General features: G+C 31.3%; 2 protein-coding genes across 2 annotated transcripts; both read left to right on the top strand.

Annotated features, from left to right (window-relative positions):
- The first annotated feature begins 10,693 nt into the window (after positions 1–10,693).
- LOC7477062 (very-long-chain 3-oxoacyl-CoA reductase 1) lies at positions 10,694–12,562 on the top strand. Its single transcript, XM_002314536.3, has 3 exons — positions 10,694–11,369; positions 12,008–12,077; positions 12,166–12,562. Exons 1-3 carry the CDS (start codon positions 10,696–10,698, stop codon positions 12,439–12,441), a joined length of 1,020 nt encoding a protein of 339 aa, XP_002314572.2. The 5' UTR covers positions 10,694–10,695; the 3' UTR covers positions 12,442–12,562.
- A 1,750-nt stretch (positions 12,563–14,312) lies between these two features.
- On the top strand, positions 14,313–17,529 carry LOC7477063 (very-long-chain 3-oxoacyl-CoA reductase 1). Its single transcript, XM_002314537.4, has 3 exons — positions 14,313–15,268; positions 15,381–15,450; positions 17,079–17,529. The coding sequence occupies exons 1-3, from the start codon at positions 14,631–14,633 to the stop codon at positions 17,331–17,333; spliced, it is 963 nt and encodes a 320-aa protein (XP_002314573.2). The 5' UTR covers positions 14,313–14,630; the 3' UTR covers positions 17,334–17,529.
- Positions 17,530–21,910: the final 4,381 nt, after the last annotated feature.

Genomic DNA, 21,910 nt, shown 5'->3' with positions numbered 1-21,910 from the left:
TTAATTATTTCAAAATAGCACATGTAATTCAGTAATTCCATAAAGAAATAACAATTTACAAACAAATACAATCTTACAAAATCTAAAACAAACCATAACAGGTACAAAATTATACATTCATATACTACAAGTTTGTTTGAGAAATAACAATAAAACATGTACATCTACTAACAAAATACATATACTAAAAAAACAATAAAATTGACATTTAATTAAATGTTAAAATTTAAAAAGATATAATTACTTACAAAAATTGATAAAATCCATCGGTAAATCAGAACACGCGCGGATGCTGTGACCACAAAACTTCAAGAAATATAACTTGTTGTGCTGATATGAGGAAGATTTTTTTTTTTTGGGAGGGGGGCTGGTTGTTTGCAGATGGGGAGAGTTGGGATGAGGAAGAAGAAGGAGAAATAGGGGATGAGAGGGTCGGCAGAGCTGTCATATATTAACTTTTTCCGACGGTTTTACCGACGGACACTCCGTCGGTTATTACGCCGGTGATTCTGACGGAAACATAGACATGTCACTATACGGATCTGCCATTTCAAATCCCTCGGTGAGTCCGTCAGAAATTTAAACGGCGAACCGGTCACATCACTTTACGGGCACTGTACGGGCAGTCGTTTTTGAATCCGTCGGAAAAAAATAACCCGCCAAAACCTCCACGTCAGCGACCCGCCTTTTTTTAAATTCGGAAACTTTTCCGTCCGTAATTCAGTCGGTAAATACCGACGGAAAATTTCTGTCGGTATTTACCGACTGAATTACGGACGGAAAAGTTTTCGTCGGTTTTTACCGACTGAATTACGGACGGAAAGTGGCCGTCGGTAATTTCGACCTCAAAATACCGACAGAAAATATTCCATCGATAAATCCGTTGGTATTTAGCGAATTTCTGGTAGTGTTTTTAATTGAAGTAAAAGATTTAATTTGATATTATCAAATTATTTTAAGATGGTTCTATTTGATCAAATTTTAACTGTTTAGGGACTTAATTAAAAAAGAAAATTGTCTTCCTTTGCATAAACTGGAGAAGGATATTAATTAATAGATTGCTAAAACTTTAAAGGAGACATTTAAACAACGAAACTTGAAGAAGAGAAATTAGACTCGCTTCAAAACTTATGGAGCAAAATTAAACCTTAAATTTATTGTCAAAATGTTTATAAATGACAACATGAGTTCTTGAGATTTCAATAAAAAAAAAAACAAGTATTTTAATATCAGGTCAATATTTTACAGTGTGAGTCTTAATCCAGACGAGTTTTCAAGTAATCAATGGCAAGATTTTTTTCGCAATCATACATAAATCAAGAATCAAGCATCCATTCACTTCAATTATCAAAGAATCAATACGATATTGTCAAAATGAGTTTCAGTTCAAAATCAAAATTCTGGGATTAAAAATCTATAAAAAAAAAAAACTTGTTATTGATGCATGAAGATCCTAGATTATTGATTAAACAAGTCACACAAACATGTAAAAACCAAAATCGAATCAAAAACAAAACCTAAAACTAATACTCAAGACAATGTTCTTCGGATGAACATGAAGAACATTTTACAACAAAAATCCAAAAATGCTTAAACTGCTGCCAAATCAAAAAATGCCCATTTAAGGCTTTAAACTTCCAGTTTTTTACCTTAACAAACCACATTGTCATATTCATATATGTTTTAATCAAAACAAACAACAAAAAACCACAAATCATGAAAACATGCATGAAATTCCTAAAACCAAAATTGCAGCCCTATTGACAGTTAACCAATGCATTAAATCTACATCCAAAACTGACTCTATGAGATAAAAACCAAGCTCAGGAACCAAGGACGTGAACTAACAACCCAGAAATAGGTATCAAACAACCACTGCCACTTTTGACAGATTACAAAAATCATTCTATCTCAGCAAAAACAGCATCCAAATGTTTCACAAACATCCAGAAAACATTAACAATTAACTCAAAGCAACATCAAGCAAAGAAAAACTACATTTTCATGCATTAAATAGCATCTAAGCTTAACATCATGTGACACCAAAACAATTCTAAAATGTCATTAAACATTAAGAAAGCATGATTTGGTAGGTTGCATGGACTCCACCATTGAGTTTTTACTTGGTTATACCTTCTTTAGGCTTGCTGACTATAGACTAATGTTTTTCCTTCTATTTTCCTTCATTCTTTCCCTTTCACTCTCTTTTTTTCCGAAGCTTGTTACACCTTCTATGTTAGGTTCTTGAACCTTCACAATAGAGTCTATTAACAGAGTATTTCCCTACATTTTCTTCTTCTTTTTTCTACCTCTTTTCCTTGTCTTTTTTTTTTCTAATTTTTCAAGGGGTAATTATAGGGTTTTTTTTGGTGGATTCAATCAAAGATTGATCAAAATTTAGCACTTTTGATAAAAATAAAAGGGTGCTGGACAAAAGTTAACAATTGGAAGCTCTTGTACTAGGTTGGTTTTGCAATTGTGGTTTTGGTCCTTGGTGGTTTTGCTAGATTTAGAGGGCAAGGAGCCATTTTTTGGCCTTTTGATCTTGAGATGGAGGTTTTAAAGCCTTTGATAAGAACACTCTGAGAGGCTTTTTAATGTGAACACATGAAAAAATGGGTGGTTTTTGAAAAATAGGTGTCACAGTCAAGGCTTATTAGGTTGACTACTTTCGAGACTTCGCCGGAGAAACTTCAATGCAAATGTCATCGGAAACGACCTGAAGTTGGTAGAGGAGGTGCACACCTTTCAATTTGACCCCTTGATTTGACCAACCCCTTGATTTGACCAATGTTTACCCTCGAAATTGTGTGCCACTTACAAATTGGTCATTGATCTTAGGAATCTGCAATTAAGTCCTTAATTGGCCTCCAAACATTAGTTTTTTCACAATTAAGCCCATGATTTGACCAATTAAATCTTTCAAAGTTTGATTTCAATCTCCAAACTTCAATTTCTTCCAATTAACACCCAAATTGACTTCAAAAATTGATTTTCCTTGCAACAAAATCCTCAATAAAATTAATTAAGCCTTTGAAAATCCTCATTGAGTCTTTAACCATTCAAATTTGTATTTCTTTATCCAAAATAAAAATATTTTCATCAATGAGACCTTTTATCAGTCAGAAATGGGTTGCTAATTTTTCCAATCTTATATATTTGATCTTCCAAATTTTTCACTTGTCATCTTAGTCCTCTACCGCCAACTTAAGCAATTTTCTAGGCTTTCTTCTTGTATTTTTGGGTTTGTTTTATCAAAAGGAGGTAACAACAATATGTAAGACTTCGATCACCATACTTAGCCATCAAAATCTCTACCGACTATCAGTTGTATAGTTATTTTGGAGAAGTATCATAGCAGATATGTTTGTTTGGAGATTGAGCTTATTTACTATTAAATTTTTTATTCAAAATTTTCAAATTTTCAAATATTCTTTTTTATTATTTTTAGTTTCATGAATTGTAAGTCATTAAGAAAAATAATATGATGCTATTTTGTTAGTTGAGTTTTGTGATATATTTTTGGATGTGATTGAAATTTGAGGTTTAGAGGGGGTTTGTTGTATTTTGTTTTCTTTTGATTCTAGTAAAATTTTGATATTTTTTCCATCCGGAAAATCATCAATTGACCAAATCATATTAAATATATATGTTATTTATTTTTTATATATTTTTTCAATCTCTTATATGATACAAAAATTATTTTTCAAATCCTAAGCAAATCCCTACATCTCACCTCTACTTCGACATCTCCTTAGTTGCAACCAATGAAGGTCCCTTCTTAGATCTTTTTTTTTTCATTTTGTTTTTTCTCCCATTATATAATAGCTTTTTGATACTTAAATGTTTCTAGATCTGTCTTATTCTAGTAACAATATTTAGTAGTTACTAGTGTATTGGCTCGCCTACTTTATGAGTCGGAGCAATGTTGTTTTAAGTGGAAAAAAAAGGTCTAGATATTGTTAACACGCTTCTTATAAAAAGGAATAGATTTTAACAATGCATTTAAAATCAATTGCATGGTGAACGATATTTTTATTTGATATTAAGATAGAAACACATTAGATCTACGTGAGTCAACCGAAGCTGACATACAAAACTTGTGGGGATAATCTTGAAAAAAACAAACGGGAAGCTAAATCTCTAATTAACTCAATATTTAAGGATGAAAATAGTAAAAAAAAAAACAACACTCAATTAAAAAAATATCATTCAAATTCGGGTGAAGCAAACAAACTTGTGACGCAAATCATACATGCCATCGAATTCAATAATGTTTTTGTCTCATAGATTATTTTTTATTTGAAAACTTTATATGACAACAAAGTGTCTGTCAATTTTTTTGCATGAAATATTTTTTGAAAGAAAAAAAACCATGACAAGCGTGTGGGACTAAGATAGAAAAGATCGATCTTTGATAACAAAGGGAGAAATTGTATTTTTTTTAAATTGAGGGACAAAAATATATTAAAAAAAGTAAAAAATAATAGCTCAGGTTATGTGGCTTAACCCATCAAAGTTATGATTCGGGTCATCGGGTTCAATATTTTTTTATATAGATTTATATCTAACTTAAATACATTCTAAAAAAAAGCTGAAAATGAGCCCAACAGTGTGACTCAATGGCCCAACCCCTAGGCCATTGAAAGGAAAATCCTAGGCGCATGGGCTTTCAAGCCTAGACTCGAGAGCTTGGGCCTGTTAATTTTTTATTTATTTAAAGGGGCGAACAACATATTTGTTTTTGAAAAAAAGACAAACAACATGTCGCTCGTTATGGTGATTAACGTGTCATCAACCAGCCCAAATTCCAGCCACCATTGTGGTTGCCTGAAAATTAAGGCTTTGAGTTTTTAATCTAAAAAACTTGTTTTTCAACACACAAACACCCTTAGAACAACAAGAAACCAACCTATCAACCTAATAAACCAAAAAAAAAGGTCCAAACCACAAAATCAAACCAAGTAAAATATTCAATCCTCGACTTAGATCTGGTTTTTTAGGGTAAATTGAAGCTTAAGATGAAAATAAATTTTGGCAAAAAATTGAATTTTAAGAAACCTAAGGGACTAAACACCTATCAAGTTAAAAAGATGGGGGACTAAACTAAATTTTTTGGATGAAATTAGAATCTGCCACCTGTTTTGCTCATATTTTTCACTTTGATCCTTTCTTTTTCAATTTCACCCTCTCTTAAAAAAAAATTGATTGGTTATTAATTTGGACCTAAAAAGGTGCAATTGTGCAAAATAAAAGATTAAGGATCAAATTAAAAACTAAAAATTAAAAAAATAACTATTCCAATCCATATAGAGTTAATTGTAAATAAGTGTATAGTGAAATCACTGCCCCTTTTAGTTTCTTTTAATTTTAAAATAAAAGATTCTCTGAAAAAAAAAACCATATGCGGGTTGGATTCTACATGTTTCTTTTTCTTTGTTCTTGTCTTTTAACAAATTGAGAATTATTTAATATTAGGAGTGAATATGAAAGAAACAAAAATAATGAAAGTTATCATTAGCATTTAGGCTGACGTTGGAGGGAGAAAAGGGGGAAACCAGATTGAAAATTAATGATACTTGGCACTTTTTTTAGAATAATTGGAGGTATTTTATAAAAATGCTTTCATAAATGTATATGATATCTCATGGATGCTTCATCCGTCCAATTTCAATTGTTATTCTCACTATTTAAGATATTTAATACTTTTTAATATCTGTGTATTCTTTAATTTACAATATCTAATATAGTAAAACTACATTATATTATACTTTAAAACGCGTGGGAAAAATACTATGCAGATATTGTGTACAAAGATTCATTGCACTGTAAACCACATTGTAGATATAGAGTGTTTGTACTGTGGACGACACTGTAACATTTGGGAGCGTTGTCTTTTCTGTTTTGTATACCAAAAGCTATTGAGTCTGGCTTGGCAGCTAGACACAACACTATTGATTCTAGCTGAGCAGCCGGACCCAAGTTTTCTTCCAAAAGCTGTTGGAAGCCAAACCCCAAATCACTTCAACACGAATACGAATGCTTTTTTGGAAGTGGTGTATGTCCTCAAAACTTTGAATTTTTCAAAAAACAAAAAGATTGCAGGACTCATTTAGAGGAGAGATAGTGGTTGATGAAGAACAATGGGATAAGAATATTGGGTCTGGCTTGATCGCCCGATCCAATGCTCTTGGGTTTGGCGTGGCCGCCCGAACCAAGAACCGCTAGAAACAAGGCTATTGGGTCTGGCAGGGCAACCAAGCCCAAGGATGTTGGGCCTAGCTTGCCACCAGACCCAAGGATATTGGGTCTGACTCGATAGCAAGACTCAATGCTATTGGGTTTGGCTCGGCAGCCAGAACCAATGCTATTGGGTCGGACATTCCCGCCAGACCAAAGGCCCCTTAGGTCTAACTTGGCCGCCAGCCCAAGACTATTGGGTTTGGCTTGGCCGCCAGACTCAATACTATTAGGTCTGGCTCAGCAGCAAGATCCAATGCTAATCAATATTTTTTAAGATTATTTTTTACTTGAAAATAGTTAAAATAATTTTTTTTTAACAACTCCTCAAAATTATAAAAAAAAATACTAAAACAATCCATCAATATAATGTTGTTTCAAGATAAAAACACCTTTAAAATAAAAAAACAAACAAACAACTTTTGAAGCAAATATGAAAAAGAAAACATAATTAAGTTTAGTTTATATAAAAGAAATCTATATTAATTAAAACAAATATGCATTGGGTCAAAAAAATGAAAAATTTGTAAATATAAAAATACATGCATATAAAAATACTGGGGTGGGTTATGAAAGCCAGACGGGTTAGAGGTCACCACAGCTGTCATGGCATCTACCTGCTTGCAAATTTTAAGCATCATCTTCATACCTGACTACATGGATAAAAAATCTTCTTCCGCAAAATAGTTAAAAATTAATATAGATATTAATTTTTTACAAAAAAATCTCCATACGTGACCCAATGCATATTTGTTTTAATTAATATATATATATATATACACACACACACACTAAACTTAATCACGTTTTCTTTGTCATATTTGCTTTAAAAATGGTTTGACTTTTTGTATTTTCAAGTGTATTTATCTTGAAACAACATGATGTATTTTTTTAGTATTTTTTTAATAATTTTAAGGTGGTGTTGTTAAAAAAACTATTTGAATTATTTTCAAGTAATAAATATTTTTAAAATGTTATTGGATATGGTCAGGTAACCAGACCTAATGCTATTGGATATGGCTCGCCACCAAACCCAAGGTTGTTGGGCCCGACTCAGCCGCCAGACCCAATGTTTTTGGATCTGGCATTCCCGTCGGACCAAAGGCTCATTAGGTCTGACTTGACCGTCAGATTCAACTAGCCAGACTCAATGCTATTGGGTCTGGCTCCACAGCCGGACCCAATCCTAATTAATATGGATTTTAATTTTCAAGTATTTGAACTATTTTCAAGTAACAAATACTCTTAAAATGTTATTGGGTATGACTAGGTAATCAGACCCAATGCTATTGGGTTTGGCTCACCGTCAAACCCAAGGTTGTTGGGCCCAGCTCGACCATCAGACTCAATGCTTTTGGATCTGGCATTCCCGCCAGACCAAAGGCCCATTAGATCTGGCTTGACCGTCAGACCCAACTAGCCAAACTCAATGCTATTGGGTCTGGCTCCACAGCCGGAGCCAATCCTAATTAATATGAATTTTAATTTTTTATAAAAAAAATCACCATACCTGACCAAATGCATATTTATTTTTATTAATATGGATTTTTTATATATATATATATTAAACTCAATCACGTTTTCTCTCATATTTGCTTTAAAAGTTGTTTGTTTTTGTATTTTAAAGGTATATTTATCTTGAAACAACATTATATTGATGTATTTTTTTTAATAATTTTGAGGTGTTGTTGTTAAAAATAAAAACAAATATTTAAATTATTTTCAAGTAAAAAATACTTTAAAAAAATATTTTGCATCATAATTTTAGACCCGATTTTTTTGGGTCTGGCTCGACAGCAAAGAACCAATGATATTGGATTTGGCTTTATCATCAAATCCAAAACATTTAAAATATTCTTTATATTTATTATATTTATTTTATATTAAAAAAAATTATTATGGATCAACTGCATAGATAGAAGGATGAATATCCTATAATGGATGATAATTGGTGAATATTGTTAACGGAAATTAAAAAAAAATAATTAATATTCAGACTAAACTGTCATGGCTGTCGCAGTATAGTAGAGTTAAATGCGGTGGTTTTCAGATCATCTACTTCACCACTCTATAGCGACCTCTCTGTCCTTATCTATCTCTCCATTAAATTTCATTAAATAATCTACTTTCCTTCTACCTGCTTTCGCCTTTCCTATATCTCGATTTGATTTTCCTCACTCTCCCTATCCTCTGTTTTTCACTTTGGTTTTTTATTTTTTAATTTCACTTTTTTTTCAAAAAATAAAAAGAATTTATTAGCTATTAATTTGAATCTAAAAAAGTGCAATTGTACAAAAAAAAATATTAAAGATCAAATTAAAAATTAAAAAAATAACTATTCCAATCCACATAGAGTTAACAGTAAATAAGTGCATAATAAAATGAATATCCCTTTTAGTTTCTTTTAATTCTAAAAAAACAAAATTCTCTGAAAAACCTATATGCGGCTTGGATTCAACAAAAATAATGATAGTTATCATTAGCATTTAGGCTGACGTTTGAGGAAGAAAAGGGGGAAATCAGATTGAAAATTGAGAAAGAATTTACTCAAAAAGAAAAGAAAAGAAAGAATGTACCAAACTACCAATAGCATTTAATTTCCTTTAAATTGACATGATGTTAAGCTATCCAAGCGGACAAGTTAACAAACCCGATATATCATATACGAGATAATATGTCTGCGCGCTGTCTCGGGTTTATAAAACAAATATACTTGATATTGTTATAATTGTGAATCAGCGCTAGATAAGTAATAGAAATTAAAGGTATGATGGAGCAAATATTTCATGATGAAAAAAAAAGTTGTTTTGGTGATCAAAAACTTAGAGACTGAACAAAATGATTTGTAGCAATCTACAGTGTTTTGTGAGGAAAAATACAGTGTTTTCGCCACATGATTTAGCTTTTCAGTTAATAAAAAGAAAAAAAAATTACAAAGCTAAATTCTCTACTAACTTAATATTTTAAAAAAAAAACCAGCGAAGATAATTTTGGAAGGAAAAAAACCCATGAGAAAAAACGTTGCAGCAATTGACAATGTTTTGCGAGGAAAACTATAGCGTTTTTCCCAATAAAATAAAATAAAAAACCATTTAGAGAAATATTGTAGCAATCCACAGTGTTTTGTGAGAAAAACTACAACGCTTTCCTCATATGTTTTAGCTTTATTGTAATTATAATTCTTAATCAACTCAATATTCAAAAAAAAATTGACAAAGATAATTTTGGAAAAAATCATAAAAAAATCACATGGGAAAACACTGCAACAATTCACAGTGTTTTAAAGAAAAAAAATTACAAAGCTAAATTCTTAATCAGCTCAATATTAAAAAAAAAATCGACAGAGACAATTTAAAAATAAAATAAAACAAACACCAAAAAAAACAATTCATGTTGGAAACACTGTAGCAATTCATAGTGTTTTGTGATGAAAGCTACAGTGCTTCCCCACATGATTTAGCCTTATTTGTAATGACTTGCAATTGTAATTCACAAACAACTCAATATTAAAAAAATAAAATTGAAAAAGACAATTTGAAAAAAAAATATAACAAAAAAAACCATGCGGAGAGACACTGTAGCAATTCACAATGTTTTATGAGCAAAGCTACAATGCTTTCCCCACATGATTAAGCTTTATTACAAAGTTAAATTCTAACTAACTCAATATTAAAAAAAAATCGACGAAGATAATTTTTGGAAAAAAAATATTACAAAAAAAAACACAAAAGAAACTGGAAAAAAACCATGTGAGGAAAAACTGTATAAATCCATAGTGTTTTGTGAGGAAAAACTTGTATTTACTTGTAATTGTAATTCTTAACCAGCTTAATATTTAAAAAATAAAATTGACAAAGATAATTTTAGAGAAAAACATAACAAAAACAAAAAAAACCATGTGGGAAAAAACACTGTAGCAATCAACAGTAATTTTCGAATAAAGTTACAGTGCTTTCCTCACATATTGTAACTGTAATTTTTAACCAGCTCAATATTAAAAAATAAAATAAAAAAATATAATTTCAGAGAAAATCATTAAAAAAAACTATGCGGAGAAACACTGTAGCAATCAACAATGTTTTAAATAAAAAAAATTATAAAACTAAATTTTCAATCAGCCCCATATTAAAAAAAAATCGACAAATATAGTTTTGAAAAATAAAGAAATAAAATAGAAAAACATCGCAGCGATCCATGGTATTTTAAAGAAAAAAAATTATAAAGCAAAAATTTTAACCAGGTCAATATTTAAAAGTAAAATCAACAAAAATAATTTTGAAAAAAGCAAAAAAATAAATAAATAAATAGGAAAGTTGAAAAAAAAAAGTAATTTTGAAAAAAAAATAATTTTGAAAAAAAAAAGTTAGCAGAGAAAAAAACACTGTAGATTACAGTGATTTAGGTGTGGGGGAATAGTGATCCCCACCATTTAGAGTATTATATAATAATATACACATGCGTGCACTCATATACCTTGAACAATTTCACCTACCACATGTTATAGAAATGGAGTTACAAGCTGTTTTCCTGGTAGCAGTGAGTTGTCTGGGTTTTGTTTCTCTTTGCAAGCATATCTTCTGTTTTCTCAAGTGGATATGGGACATGTTCTTGAGACCACCAAAGAATTTGAAGGAGTATGGCTCTTGGGCTATAATCACTGGCTCCACCGACGGGATAGGCAAAGCCCTTGCTTTCGAGCTAGCATCGAAGGGTCTTAACCTTGTTCTTGTTGGTCGAAACCCTTCAAAACTTGAAGCTACATCAAATGAAATACGGGCAAGATTTGGTGATCAGCAAGTAGACATAAAAAATGTTGTGGCTGACTTTGCAACATTGAGCGGACCGGAGATATCAAAGGCAATGGAGGGAAGTATTAAAGAGTTGGATGTTGGTGTTCTGATAAACAACGCTGGAGTTTCATACCCTAATGCTCGGTTCTTTCATGAGGTTGACTGGAAGATGACGGAGAGTCTTATCAAGGTGAATTCAGAGGCAGCAACTTGGGTCACTAGGGCAGTGCTTCCTGCTATGTTAAAGAAGAAAAAAGGTGCAATAGTCAATATGGGCTCTGGCTCCGTCGCCGTCCTTCCTTCATTCCCATTGTTCGCCATTTATGCCTCAACCAAAGCGTATGTTTATGTGTGTTTCTTAAATCATTTCTTCTTTTTTTTCTCTATTTTTTGAAAGGAATAGATTATCCAAAAAGCTATATATATTAACTATAGAAATCATTTTAAAAAACCAAATTTAATCGTCGGAAAAAGAAAACTTAGAGAGGTTTAACTTGGTTATAATTAAATTGTACGAGTAGAATTGCGTGGAAGCAATCATCAATTTATTATAAGACTAGCAAGATGACACAAATTTATCAAGGTTTGGTGAAAAATCAGCCTGCCTCCCTCCGCAAACTAAACAGAAAGCTCCGTCTTCACTTTCTATTGAAGTAAATTAAGTCCTTTTTAGTGAAGTTCTTAGATTTTCAACTCACCAAACCAAATTTATATTTGATCTACAAAAAATGGAATGAAGTCAAATGTCAGAAAGGTTTCGAAAGTGGAAACTAGGGCTTAGACTGTCATATACAAGCTGGAACTACCACTGAGGAAAAAATAAAATAAATCTCGAAGTGCTAATATGTCCTACAACGAGATCATCAATAATTAGTAATTAATGGTCTGTAATTTCAAGAAATATATATCTCTGGAAGCTTTTTTCTCAGTAAAATCCACTTGTACGTGAAGCATTTTCAACTAACATATATATATAGGTACCTTGGAATGTTTTCAAGATGCATCAATTTGGAGTATAAGCATCATGGAATTGACATTCAATGCCAGGTAATTTAGCTATTCCATATCCCATTTTATCAATGCCAATGGGCAACAAAGATGACGTTGCTGCTGTTAATATTCTGTGAGCCGCCAGGTACCACTTTTTGTGGCAACGAAGATGACGAAGTTCAAAAAATCTCTTTTCTTGATTGCATCACCGGAAATGTACGCCAAAGCAAGCATAAGATGCATTGGCTATGAGCATCTGAGCATGCCACTTTGCTCGCACTCTGTGCAAAGGTTTATCGTAGACGCATTGCCTAATGCACTACTAGATTGGTGCACTTACCATTTTTTTCTTCGGCTTCGCCGGAAGAGATTGGAGAAGGAATCCTTGAGAGCTAAGGGTCGAGCAGCAGCACAAACTTAATGAATTATACATGGATACTGCAAGGGGTTTTTGAAATTATAAATGTCAGGTGTTCGGTATAATATTGCTGTGCTAGACTCATTTCGAAATTAAAAAATCCTCTTTCCATGTTTATTAGAAAGATCATGCCATATGTGGTTCAAGGGTTAATTCCACGAAAGCCATCAAACACAAGCAAACTTGCAAAAAGCAAGAAACTTGAATTAGAATTTAGTTGATTTCATGCATCCATGCCATTTTCGTCGTTTGTGAGTTGGTGAGAAGAGGACTAAATCGACCATTACTTGAAAGTTATGGGGCTAAATTGCTACCACTAAACAGAGGAAGGCATCAAGATTTAAGTGAATGGAAACGACCTTCTCCGTAATGGAGAGGCCTCTAGGCTCTCTACCCCTTCGCCTAAGGCTAATTGCCTTTCAAAACAATGAAGGTTAGGAACTTGGAGCTCTTAATCTTATCGTTCAAGAAAGAAAGAAAAAATGAAAAGAACTTGCTAAAATTGCAGTGAGACAGATCTCTACCTGTCGGGCAAGCAATGATGCCTTTAGATTTCCAATCCAAAAGCTGGACGTGCTCGAGAGGTTGTTTACCTACCTGGCTTGCCCAAATGGTTTCCTAACTAATATTTTAATATTTTATTCTTAGGAAGTTAGTCTGATTCGAATAGTTATTAGGGTTAATCCAGTACAAGGAAATTGATTGAGTGAATTAGCTGTTGTTTTGAGGAAAAAAAATCAATTTAAATTTTATTTGTTAACCTGTCAGATCAATTAAATTAAATCACATCAACTTTAAGTTGATTTATTTTACACTCAGTCTGATCTTAAAAGATGAATCTCGGGTTCCAAATTGATAGAATACACATGTTTGAATATGAATAATTCAAAAATAAACCTAGTTTAATATGAAAAAAAAAAAAACTAATAGTCTTCAAAGAATCATTAAATTTATGTTTCTTAGTGTTACCCCATGATGTAAGAGCCAAGTAAAAAAAAAAAAAAAATCTAGCCCTATTAACAATATTTATAATTCTAAACTAAAAAGTAGAAAAAAAATGAGATTTTACCCCTTTAAAATAATTTTCATAATTTAGCTCCCTTGATTTTATTTTATTTTCTAGCTATGCCACTGTAAATAATTATAAATATTTAAAATAAGTGATCACAAATTACATCCAAATTTAAGCTATTAAATTTATTGGGTTGCATAGAGGCAATGCAATCACTCACATGGAATATAGTGGTTATTGTATAAAGTATTTTTTATTTGAAAATATATTAAAATAATATTTTTTTATTTTTTAAAATTTATTTTTTATATCATCAAATCAAAACAATTTAAAATTATTAAAAAATTAATTTAAAAAAATTTAAAATTTAAAAACACTTTTGATTTTCCAGTATATTCAATATTGAATAGTTAAATATCATCTAAATCCTTTCTATATCAACCAGTTTAGTCAATAATACGGTGGAAATTTTAGCTCGGAAGATATGTAAGTGAGGGATTTTACTTTGAGACTTTTAAAAAATCTTATGTCCATACTGGACTTATATTTTATTTTTCATGATATATACCCAAAATTCCTCAGACAAATCCAAAATAAATAAATACATAATATTTTTCTAGAATAATTGGAGGTATTTTATAAAAATGCTTTCATAAATCTACATGATATCTCATGGATGCTTCATCCGTCCAATTTCAATATTTATTCTCACTATTTATTCTCATCGTATTTTTATTCTAACTATTTACAATATCCAATATAGTAATGCTACATATGGATGATAATTGGTGAATATTGTTAACGGAAATTAAAAAAAAAAAAAAAGACTTTAATATTCTTATTATAAATGTTATTCAGACTAAACTGTCTTGGCTGTCGCCGTATAGTAGTTAAATGCGGTGGTTTTCAGATCATCTACCTCACCGCTCCATGGCCACATCTCTATCCTTCTCTATCTCTCCATCAAATTTCATTAAATAGTCCACTGTCCTTCTAACTGCTTTATTCTAACCCTATATCTCCCATTTGATTTTCCTCACTCTCCCTGTCCTGTGCTTTCCTTGTAATCTTCACGTTCTACACTATTAATATTAGCAGAAGCTTAGCTTTTCCCTTCTTCATAGCATTTTTTAAGTCTTCATCAAGACCCGCTTCTCAGATCCAAAACAAAAACTAAAAGATGAGTCTCTGTTTCGTTGACGATCTCAAGTCTCAGCCTTCATGGCTTCTTGTGCTCTTCACTCTGGGTTCTCTTTCATTTCTGAAGTTCCTTTTCGCTTCTCTCAAATGGGTCTACGTTAGTTTCCTCAGACCTGCCAAGAATCTCAAGAAATACGGATCATGGGCTCTCGTTACTGGACCCACTGACGGTATTGGCAAAGGATTCGCTTTCCAATTGGCTCGAAAGGGTCTCAATTTAATCTTGGTGGGCAGAAATCCCGATAAACTCAAAGATGTGTCGACTTCAATTCAATCCAAATACAGTAATGTCCAAATCAAGAACGTTGTTGTTGATTTCAGTGGCGATATTGACGAGGGTGTTCAAAAGATTAAGGAGACTGTTGAAGGTCTGGATGTTGGTATCTTGATTAATAATGTCGGGGTTTCTTATCCTTATGCCAGGTTCTTTCATGAGGTTGACGAGGAGCTGTTGAAGCATTTGATTAGAGTGAATGTTGAAGGTACTACTAAAGTTACACAAGCTGTTCTGCCTGGGATGTTGAAGAGGAAGAAGGGTGCTATTGTTAATATTGGTTCTGGAGCTGCCATTGTAATCCCTTCTGATCCTCTTTATGCTGTTTATGCTGCTACTAAAGCGTAAGACCTTTTTTTTATGTCCTAGTGATTTACTTGTAAGGTCTTAATTCCTGGAGATTTGCAGTAGGTTCATGTTAGTTTATTTATTTATTTATTTTGTGTATGTTATCAGGTACATCGATCAATTCTCAAGGTGCCTTTATGTTGAATACAAGAAAAGTGGGATTGATGTGCAGTGTCAGGTACTGTGCTTCTTCATTCTACACTACTCTGTTACTTTCAATACTTATCCTGATCTTTATGTGATAGATTTAGTTTATGTTGATGTTCTGGTCAAACTGTGACTATGTCATAATGAGTTTGCTTATATGATTTTCGCATCTGAAATTTTGAATATAGATACAGTATTTGAGTAAACTTTCAACCATAGATGGTGGTGAGATTTTTTTTCTAGTTGCGTTAATCAGAGTTCTGCTCTTTGTTAAAGGCAATGAGAAAAAGTAATCTTTATCTGTATTTCGCCATTTAAAGTAATTATTAAACTCAGAAACATGAATTGATAGATATGGAATAGCTGCATGTCCAGTGCTATAAGCAACTGGCCATGATTGGGAAATGATTTTATGTATGGTCTGTCGTTACCCCAACAGATGTTTTTTCAATAACAGAGGACACTCAATATAATAAATTATGATTTGCTTATTAGAAATCTGGATAGGATGTATCTTATTTCTTCTATGCAAGCTAGTGGTTTATTCAGTCAACAAGAAAGTTCATGACTGAATTTGCTAATATATTTTGTTAGGTAGAGGCTATCTTTCTTTCGTTTTCATAACAGATTTATTGATAAACACAGGATGCTTTCGTGCACTTAATGGTTTTAACAACTTTCTTCTGTCTCTGTGTTAGTTGGCCCTATTGAATCTTCAAGTGTTACAAACCTAAATAATTTACCTATCATAATCAGCATAAGATGAAGTGATGAACTTGTACAGTTTTTAACAAGGCAATCTACTAGAATCAATAAAGCCGTGGATATCACAGTGAGCATCATATGTGTTTGTGTTATATTTGGTGAAATGCACTATAACATGCTAATTGTATTTTTTATCCAATAATGGTCCTTCTTTTGGTTCTCTTACTCGTGTCTTATTGAATTTCTCCCTCTATTCTACCCATTTGTCTGAATTGGCTAGTATGATTAGTGAGAGAAGCATAGATGATTTAGAGTTTTAGATGTGAGATGATACTAGAACTTGCTACTAATTGAATACATGTTTTATAACTTCAAGTTGGCAAGTGACAAGGTAAGGAAATATAAAGGCGATGTAACATTGACAGCTCCAGTGGGAAGAATCATAAACACTGAAGCATATGGAAAAACCCACACCTAAATGCATGTTGGAGAAATTAACCAAATAGATGTCATTTAGGCAAGTAGTAAAATCAATGGTGCGGCTACCTCATATGCAACAGAGCTACCCGTCTAGCAAACCATTCCTAAAGCTGTGACTTTGATAACTGATAAGGCTTTAGCTTTGAGTATTTGAATCACCAAGCCTTGCCTATCTGTTGTTTGTGAACTGTGTGTCCTTCTTCCTGATTATACCACTCATCTTGAAAATAGAAGTGTTTCCTTTTGTGCTTATCAAGAGAGATGGAGGTCTAACATCCTGAGTTTTAGTCTCTTGATTTGCATAAATATCTTCAGTATAATTTTCAGATCTTATCCGACACAGGATGATGAACATGTTCTGCTTATTATCAGGTTTGGTTTGAGCATCAGAATTGCCAGAGTGGATAACACACACACACACTTTTTTCCTTTGTTTTATGCTTCTTCGATCAACCAAGGGATTTCTTGATGCAGGTTCCCCTTTACGTTGCAACAAAGATGGCATCAATAAAGAGATCTTCCTTTTGGGTTCCTTCATCAGACAGTTATGCCCGGGCAGGTCTGCGTGCTATAGGCTATGAACCTCGCTGCACACCTTACTGGCCCCATTCCCTTCTTTGGGGTTTGATACAATTGTTGCCAGAATCAGCTGTTGATTCCTGGCGACTAGGTTTTTGCCTTAGGATTCGAAAGAGAGGACAGCTTAAAGATTCTAGAAAGAATGAATGAACGGTTTAGCCAGGGAGTTTGGTCTGTGGATTAAACTTTTAGGATGCTGATTGTGTTCTTGTAATTGACCTTCTCCAAAACGTTCCTGTCATTTTCGTTTTCATGTTGCCTTTTGGTTATTATGAATGGAGGACCATTGGTATGCCTTGATAATTTTACTAGTTAATAAAAGCATGAATGATTAAAGCATATAAAATTCCTAGTTGGTTTTCTCCCTTTTTCATTTATAACGAAGATCTCTTTCCCTCCGCCGTTTACACGCAGACTTGTCCATATGGGGAGAAGTTGCAAAATATATATATATATTCTTGGCTAGCATTAGGATCTTGATTTTAGGACAGGGTTCTCTTCATCTGAAACGAATCTGATATTCCTCCAGGTTTTCTCACCTGCATGAGAGCAGCCAATTTACTGCGGTCTAACTTGAAGCTTCCGCTCTTTCGTGCACACTACAGGAACAAACCCCAACAAGATGGGGGCATACTTCTTGTCTTCTTCTCCACAGCCGTGGGAAGATCCACGCATGTTTCATGTCAAACCGCTCCACGGCCGTGGGCAGAAAAACAATGAACGACAAATGCAATGCCTTCTGCAAGATTGGAACAAGGAAAGCAATTCAAGGATCTAATCGAGTTTTCTTACAACTTACAGTAAAAAAGCTTAATTACCTAGACAATTATTATGATAATTCATGTTAGTTAAATGCTCAAGTTCTTGTTCTTTTAAGGAACAAAGTCATGGGAATTTAGGTTCACAACCAAATCAACTATTCCAAGAACACTTATCTATAAAACCGATTACTAATATAAATAACATTAAAAAAAATGAGAATTCAAGTGTAAAATTGAAAATGGTGGAGGTGCCATGCCCACCAACATGGACCATTTATGATAAACTGAGAATTATCCTGGATTGATTACTCATCAATGGTTGAACATCTCGTTGTTCAGTTCCCAACCTCTTTACACTAGAGCAAGTCTTTGTGTTAAAACTGTATATACTTTCATTTTTGTACACTTAAAATAAGTGTCTTCTCAAAGTTTAGAATTATACAATAAATACATCTTGGGTGTCTTATAATAACTAAATATTAAAAAGAATTACTAATCCCTTATGAGGGTTTTTTCTTTTCTTTTAAGAGAATGCATGTTTAGACTTTTACTAGATTGGTCACTTACCCGATGCGGTGGATCAGACAAAAAAAATTTAATAAAAAAATAGTTCAGAAGATTATTATATGTTTAAAGAAGTAAGAGAAATTTGATAATTATTTTAAATCTCAATTAATTTAATAATACGATAAGAAAATGAAGAAACAACAATAACAATTAAATAAAAAAAATTGTCTAAGGCAAAGTTGGGCTATCACATAAATCTCGTGACCTGAACATTTTAATTTTTTAAAATGAATTTAACCTATATAAAAAAAATTACATATGAATCATATTAACCTCTTTAAAAACTAAATACACCAAATATAATTAAAAAATAATTGTTATTTAAAAAAGGATAAATAAACCAAAAAATACATATAAAGGGTATTAATTAAATATAAACTTAAAAAAATTAAAGACTTATTAATTTAAAAAATCAATAGAAAAGAAAAAAAAAAGAAAAGAATGGGGTCAGACATTGTTGGACCTGATAAGTCAGGCCAAGTGCTAGCCCATCAACAAATGGCCCTCGCGAGGGCCTATAATTTTTAAAAAAAAAGTTAATGGGGTGGACGACATGTCGTCCGACCCAATTACTTTTAGAAAAATATAAACGATGCTTAATCTGAATTCCTCATATTCAGTGGATGGAAAAACAGAGTTCATGTTTTTTTTCACTTAAAAATCTATTTTCAACCTATTTTTGACCCAAAACACCTAGAAAATACCCTATAAACCTCATTAAACCAATCCATGGCACCCTAAACTGCAAAAAAGAAAAAATGGCTTAAAAAATTAAAATCAACCTGAAACAAAAAATCTTTCTGAGCTCGGATTTGTTTTTTTAAACACTTTTAAGATAAAAACAAATACACGCCAAATTCAAGCTTCTCTCATCATATGGAGTATAAAAATCAACCATTTTGGTATGGAATCATCGACAATGGTAATTTTCTCTCTCTATATTAGAAATTGATGAGTTCCTCTCTCTTCTCCAACAAAAAATAAACTGAAAAATAAAAAAAATAAAGTTTGGTATCAAAATTAAATTTTTAAATATTAAAAGGACGAGAGCTAAAAAAAAAAAATGGGTTGCTAAAATAAAAAATGTGTTTACATTGAAATTCTGTGTGTTTTATTGTGAAACGTATTTACATAATTTTTTGTGTGGTAAATAAAGAAACACACACGATTTAAAGCCTGTGCTTAGAATTCATGCTTATGAGCATGTATTATTCTCATATATGAATCCACTCCGTCTAACTCCTAATCAACTTCTTATTATGAGCTTTCTAAAAGAAAAATTCTAATTATGAAAATATAATGATTGTTTCTAATTTACTAAACACGTTATCAAGTCATTTAAGAATTTTTTTTTTTTACTCGGTTACTAGCTATTAATTTATATTTGTTTATATTATTAAAATTATTAATTTGTATTTTAAAGTCGCCAAACTACGAAGAGATATAATATAAAATTCATAATTCATCAATAATAATAAAAAAAAATATCTCTGCCTAGTTGTATATCTTTATTTCTTTAAAGTGACTTCATGAAATAACAATTATGATACAACTAGTTACTCTCTAAGTACCATAAAATTACTTACAAAGCATTTTTTTAAATATATTCTTATTTAATTATATTATAATTAAAATAAATATTTGTATTAAAAAACAGTGATTGAGATTTTGGAGAGAAATGAATCTATTTTAGTCCAAATTGTCTTTTCTCAATCATTTTTTTTCCTTGACAATAACATGTCTTTACTATAAGCATGATTTATTGAATAAAAACAAATGAAAATTAAAATAAATATTTTAAATATTCTAATAAATTGAATTAAAGAGAAAACATATATCTCTTTAATCAAAAACTTCAATTTCTTATTCATATATATATTTTTTTTATCTTGGCAATGATATATTTTGTTATTAGAATTATTGTTCTCTAAATAAAAAATTATTATAATCATAAAAGGAAGTTTCAATCAAAAAAACAAAAAAAAAACCATGAATTGATCATTTCTATATACTTGTATGAAAAAAAATCTAAGAACAACAAATATAAATTTTTTTTTGATAAACATAATAAAATAGATATTATATTCTTATTGAAAGTCAATGAATATTTTTTTTTAAAAAATATGCATATTAGATTAATATATAATTAATTATAAAATAATTTTTAATATTGTCATAAAAAGCTTCAATGTTCTTAAGAAATATTGCATAATTGAAAATTTATTTTAATATCATTTTAACAAATTTATTGAAAAATAATTTTATTATAAAAAAATTAAAGGCCAATTTAAAAATAGGCCGAACACTTTTGGGCTTGCAAAGATAGGTCGTGTTTGGTCCACAAAAAATCTCAGGCACATATGGCCCTAAAATACCAAACCAATGCAATTGTCTTTCTTTTAAACACATCATCTGGCCTCAACGTTTTTTTAGAGATTGAATGTCGCGTCATCTTTTCAATCACATCTGGTGACTGGAAAGTTGGAGACTTAATTTTTTTATCCTAAAAACTATTTTAAAAAAAAACAATTATTTAACTTAAAAATATCTAAAAATAACATGCCAGGAGCCTATTAAAATCTTTTTTTTTTCAAAGAAAAACCCTCCTTGATTGAAAAAACTCAAAACTAAACCAAATAAAAAAATATTTTTGAACTCTTGATTTATCTTTTTCTAGAAGATGAAGAATTCAAACCACCTTCATAAAATTTCTCTCGATAAGACTAACTTATTAAAACAAAAATTAATTTTTTTATGAATAAAATGTGCCTAATCAATCTTTTTCACTCTTGTCCTATTTTCTGCAACTTTCTCTCTTCTCTCTTAACTTTTTAATGACTAAAACTTGAAAAAAAAATAAGAATGAGTGTAAAGTCCATAAACTTCAAAAACTAACTAAAAAATACATAACATGAAACTTTATGAATCAAAGTAAAGTTTTCCACTCCTTTTCAACATTAAGCTCTTTTTTTTGTTTTTTTTATCATTGTTATTTTAATTTTTTTAACTATAATTTAAAATAGTTATTAAACCTAAAATAACTTGATGGACTAATCTGGTGAACTGTTGACTCATAGTTTGGCCAAGGTCAAGTTTTCTTTCAAATTATTTTAAAAGTTGACTTGGTTGATTTGATTAAATTTGGGTGAGACTTATTAGGGTCAACTCAAAAACAAAAATAGTTTTTGTCCAAAACACATCATTTGATTTTTTTTTTTAATTAAAGTGATATCCTTGTATCATAAATTTGGATTGATCTTCTAATTCATGAGTTAACTCAATAAACTCATAACCTAGACTTTGAGCTAGGTTAGACCTTGGATCAAATCTAATAACTATAATAAAAAAAAAATGACTAAATTACCAAAAACACTAAAGCCCGTGGACATGGACAAAGTA

This window comes from Populus trichocarpa, chromosome 10 (assembly GCF_000002775.5).
Source record: "Populus trichocarpa isolate Nisqually-1 chromosome 10, P.trichocarpa_v4.1, whole genome shotgun sequence".
NCBI lineage: Eukaryota > Viridiplantae > Streptophyta > Magnoliopsida > Malpighiales > Salicaceae > Populus > Populus trichocarpa.
Note: the sequence above shows the minus strand (reverse complement) of the source record. Positions and strands in the feature narration are given on the sequence as shown.

Bases quoted from the DNA above. Each gene is read 5' to 3' on its own strand.
- LOC7477062 (XM_002314536.3), top strand. From the start codon at position 10,696: ATGCGTGCACTCATATACCTTGAACAATTTCACCTACCACATGTTATA. The intron at 11,370-12,007 runs GTATGTTTATGT...ATATATATATAG, and splicing joins ATTTATGCCTCAACCAAAGC to GTACCTTGGAATGTTTTCAA. The intron at 12,078-12,165 runs GTAATTTAGCTA...GTGAGCCGCCAG, and splicing joins GAATTGACATTCAATGCCAG to GTACCACTTTTTGTGGCAAC.
- LOC7477063 (XM_002314537.4), top strand. From the start codon at position 14,631: ATGAGTCTCTGTTTCGTTGACGATCTCAAGTCTCAGCCTTCATGGCTT. The intron at 15,269-15,380 runs GTAAGACCTTTT...GTATGTTATCAG, and splicing joins GTTTATGCTGCTACTAAAGC to GTACATCGATCAATTCTCAA. The intron at 15,451-17,078 runs GTACTGTGCTTC...TTCTTGATGCAG, and splicing joins GGATTGATGTGCAGTGTCAG to GTTCCCCTTTACGTTGCAAC.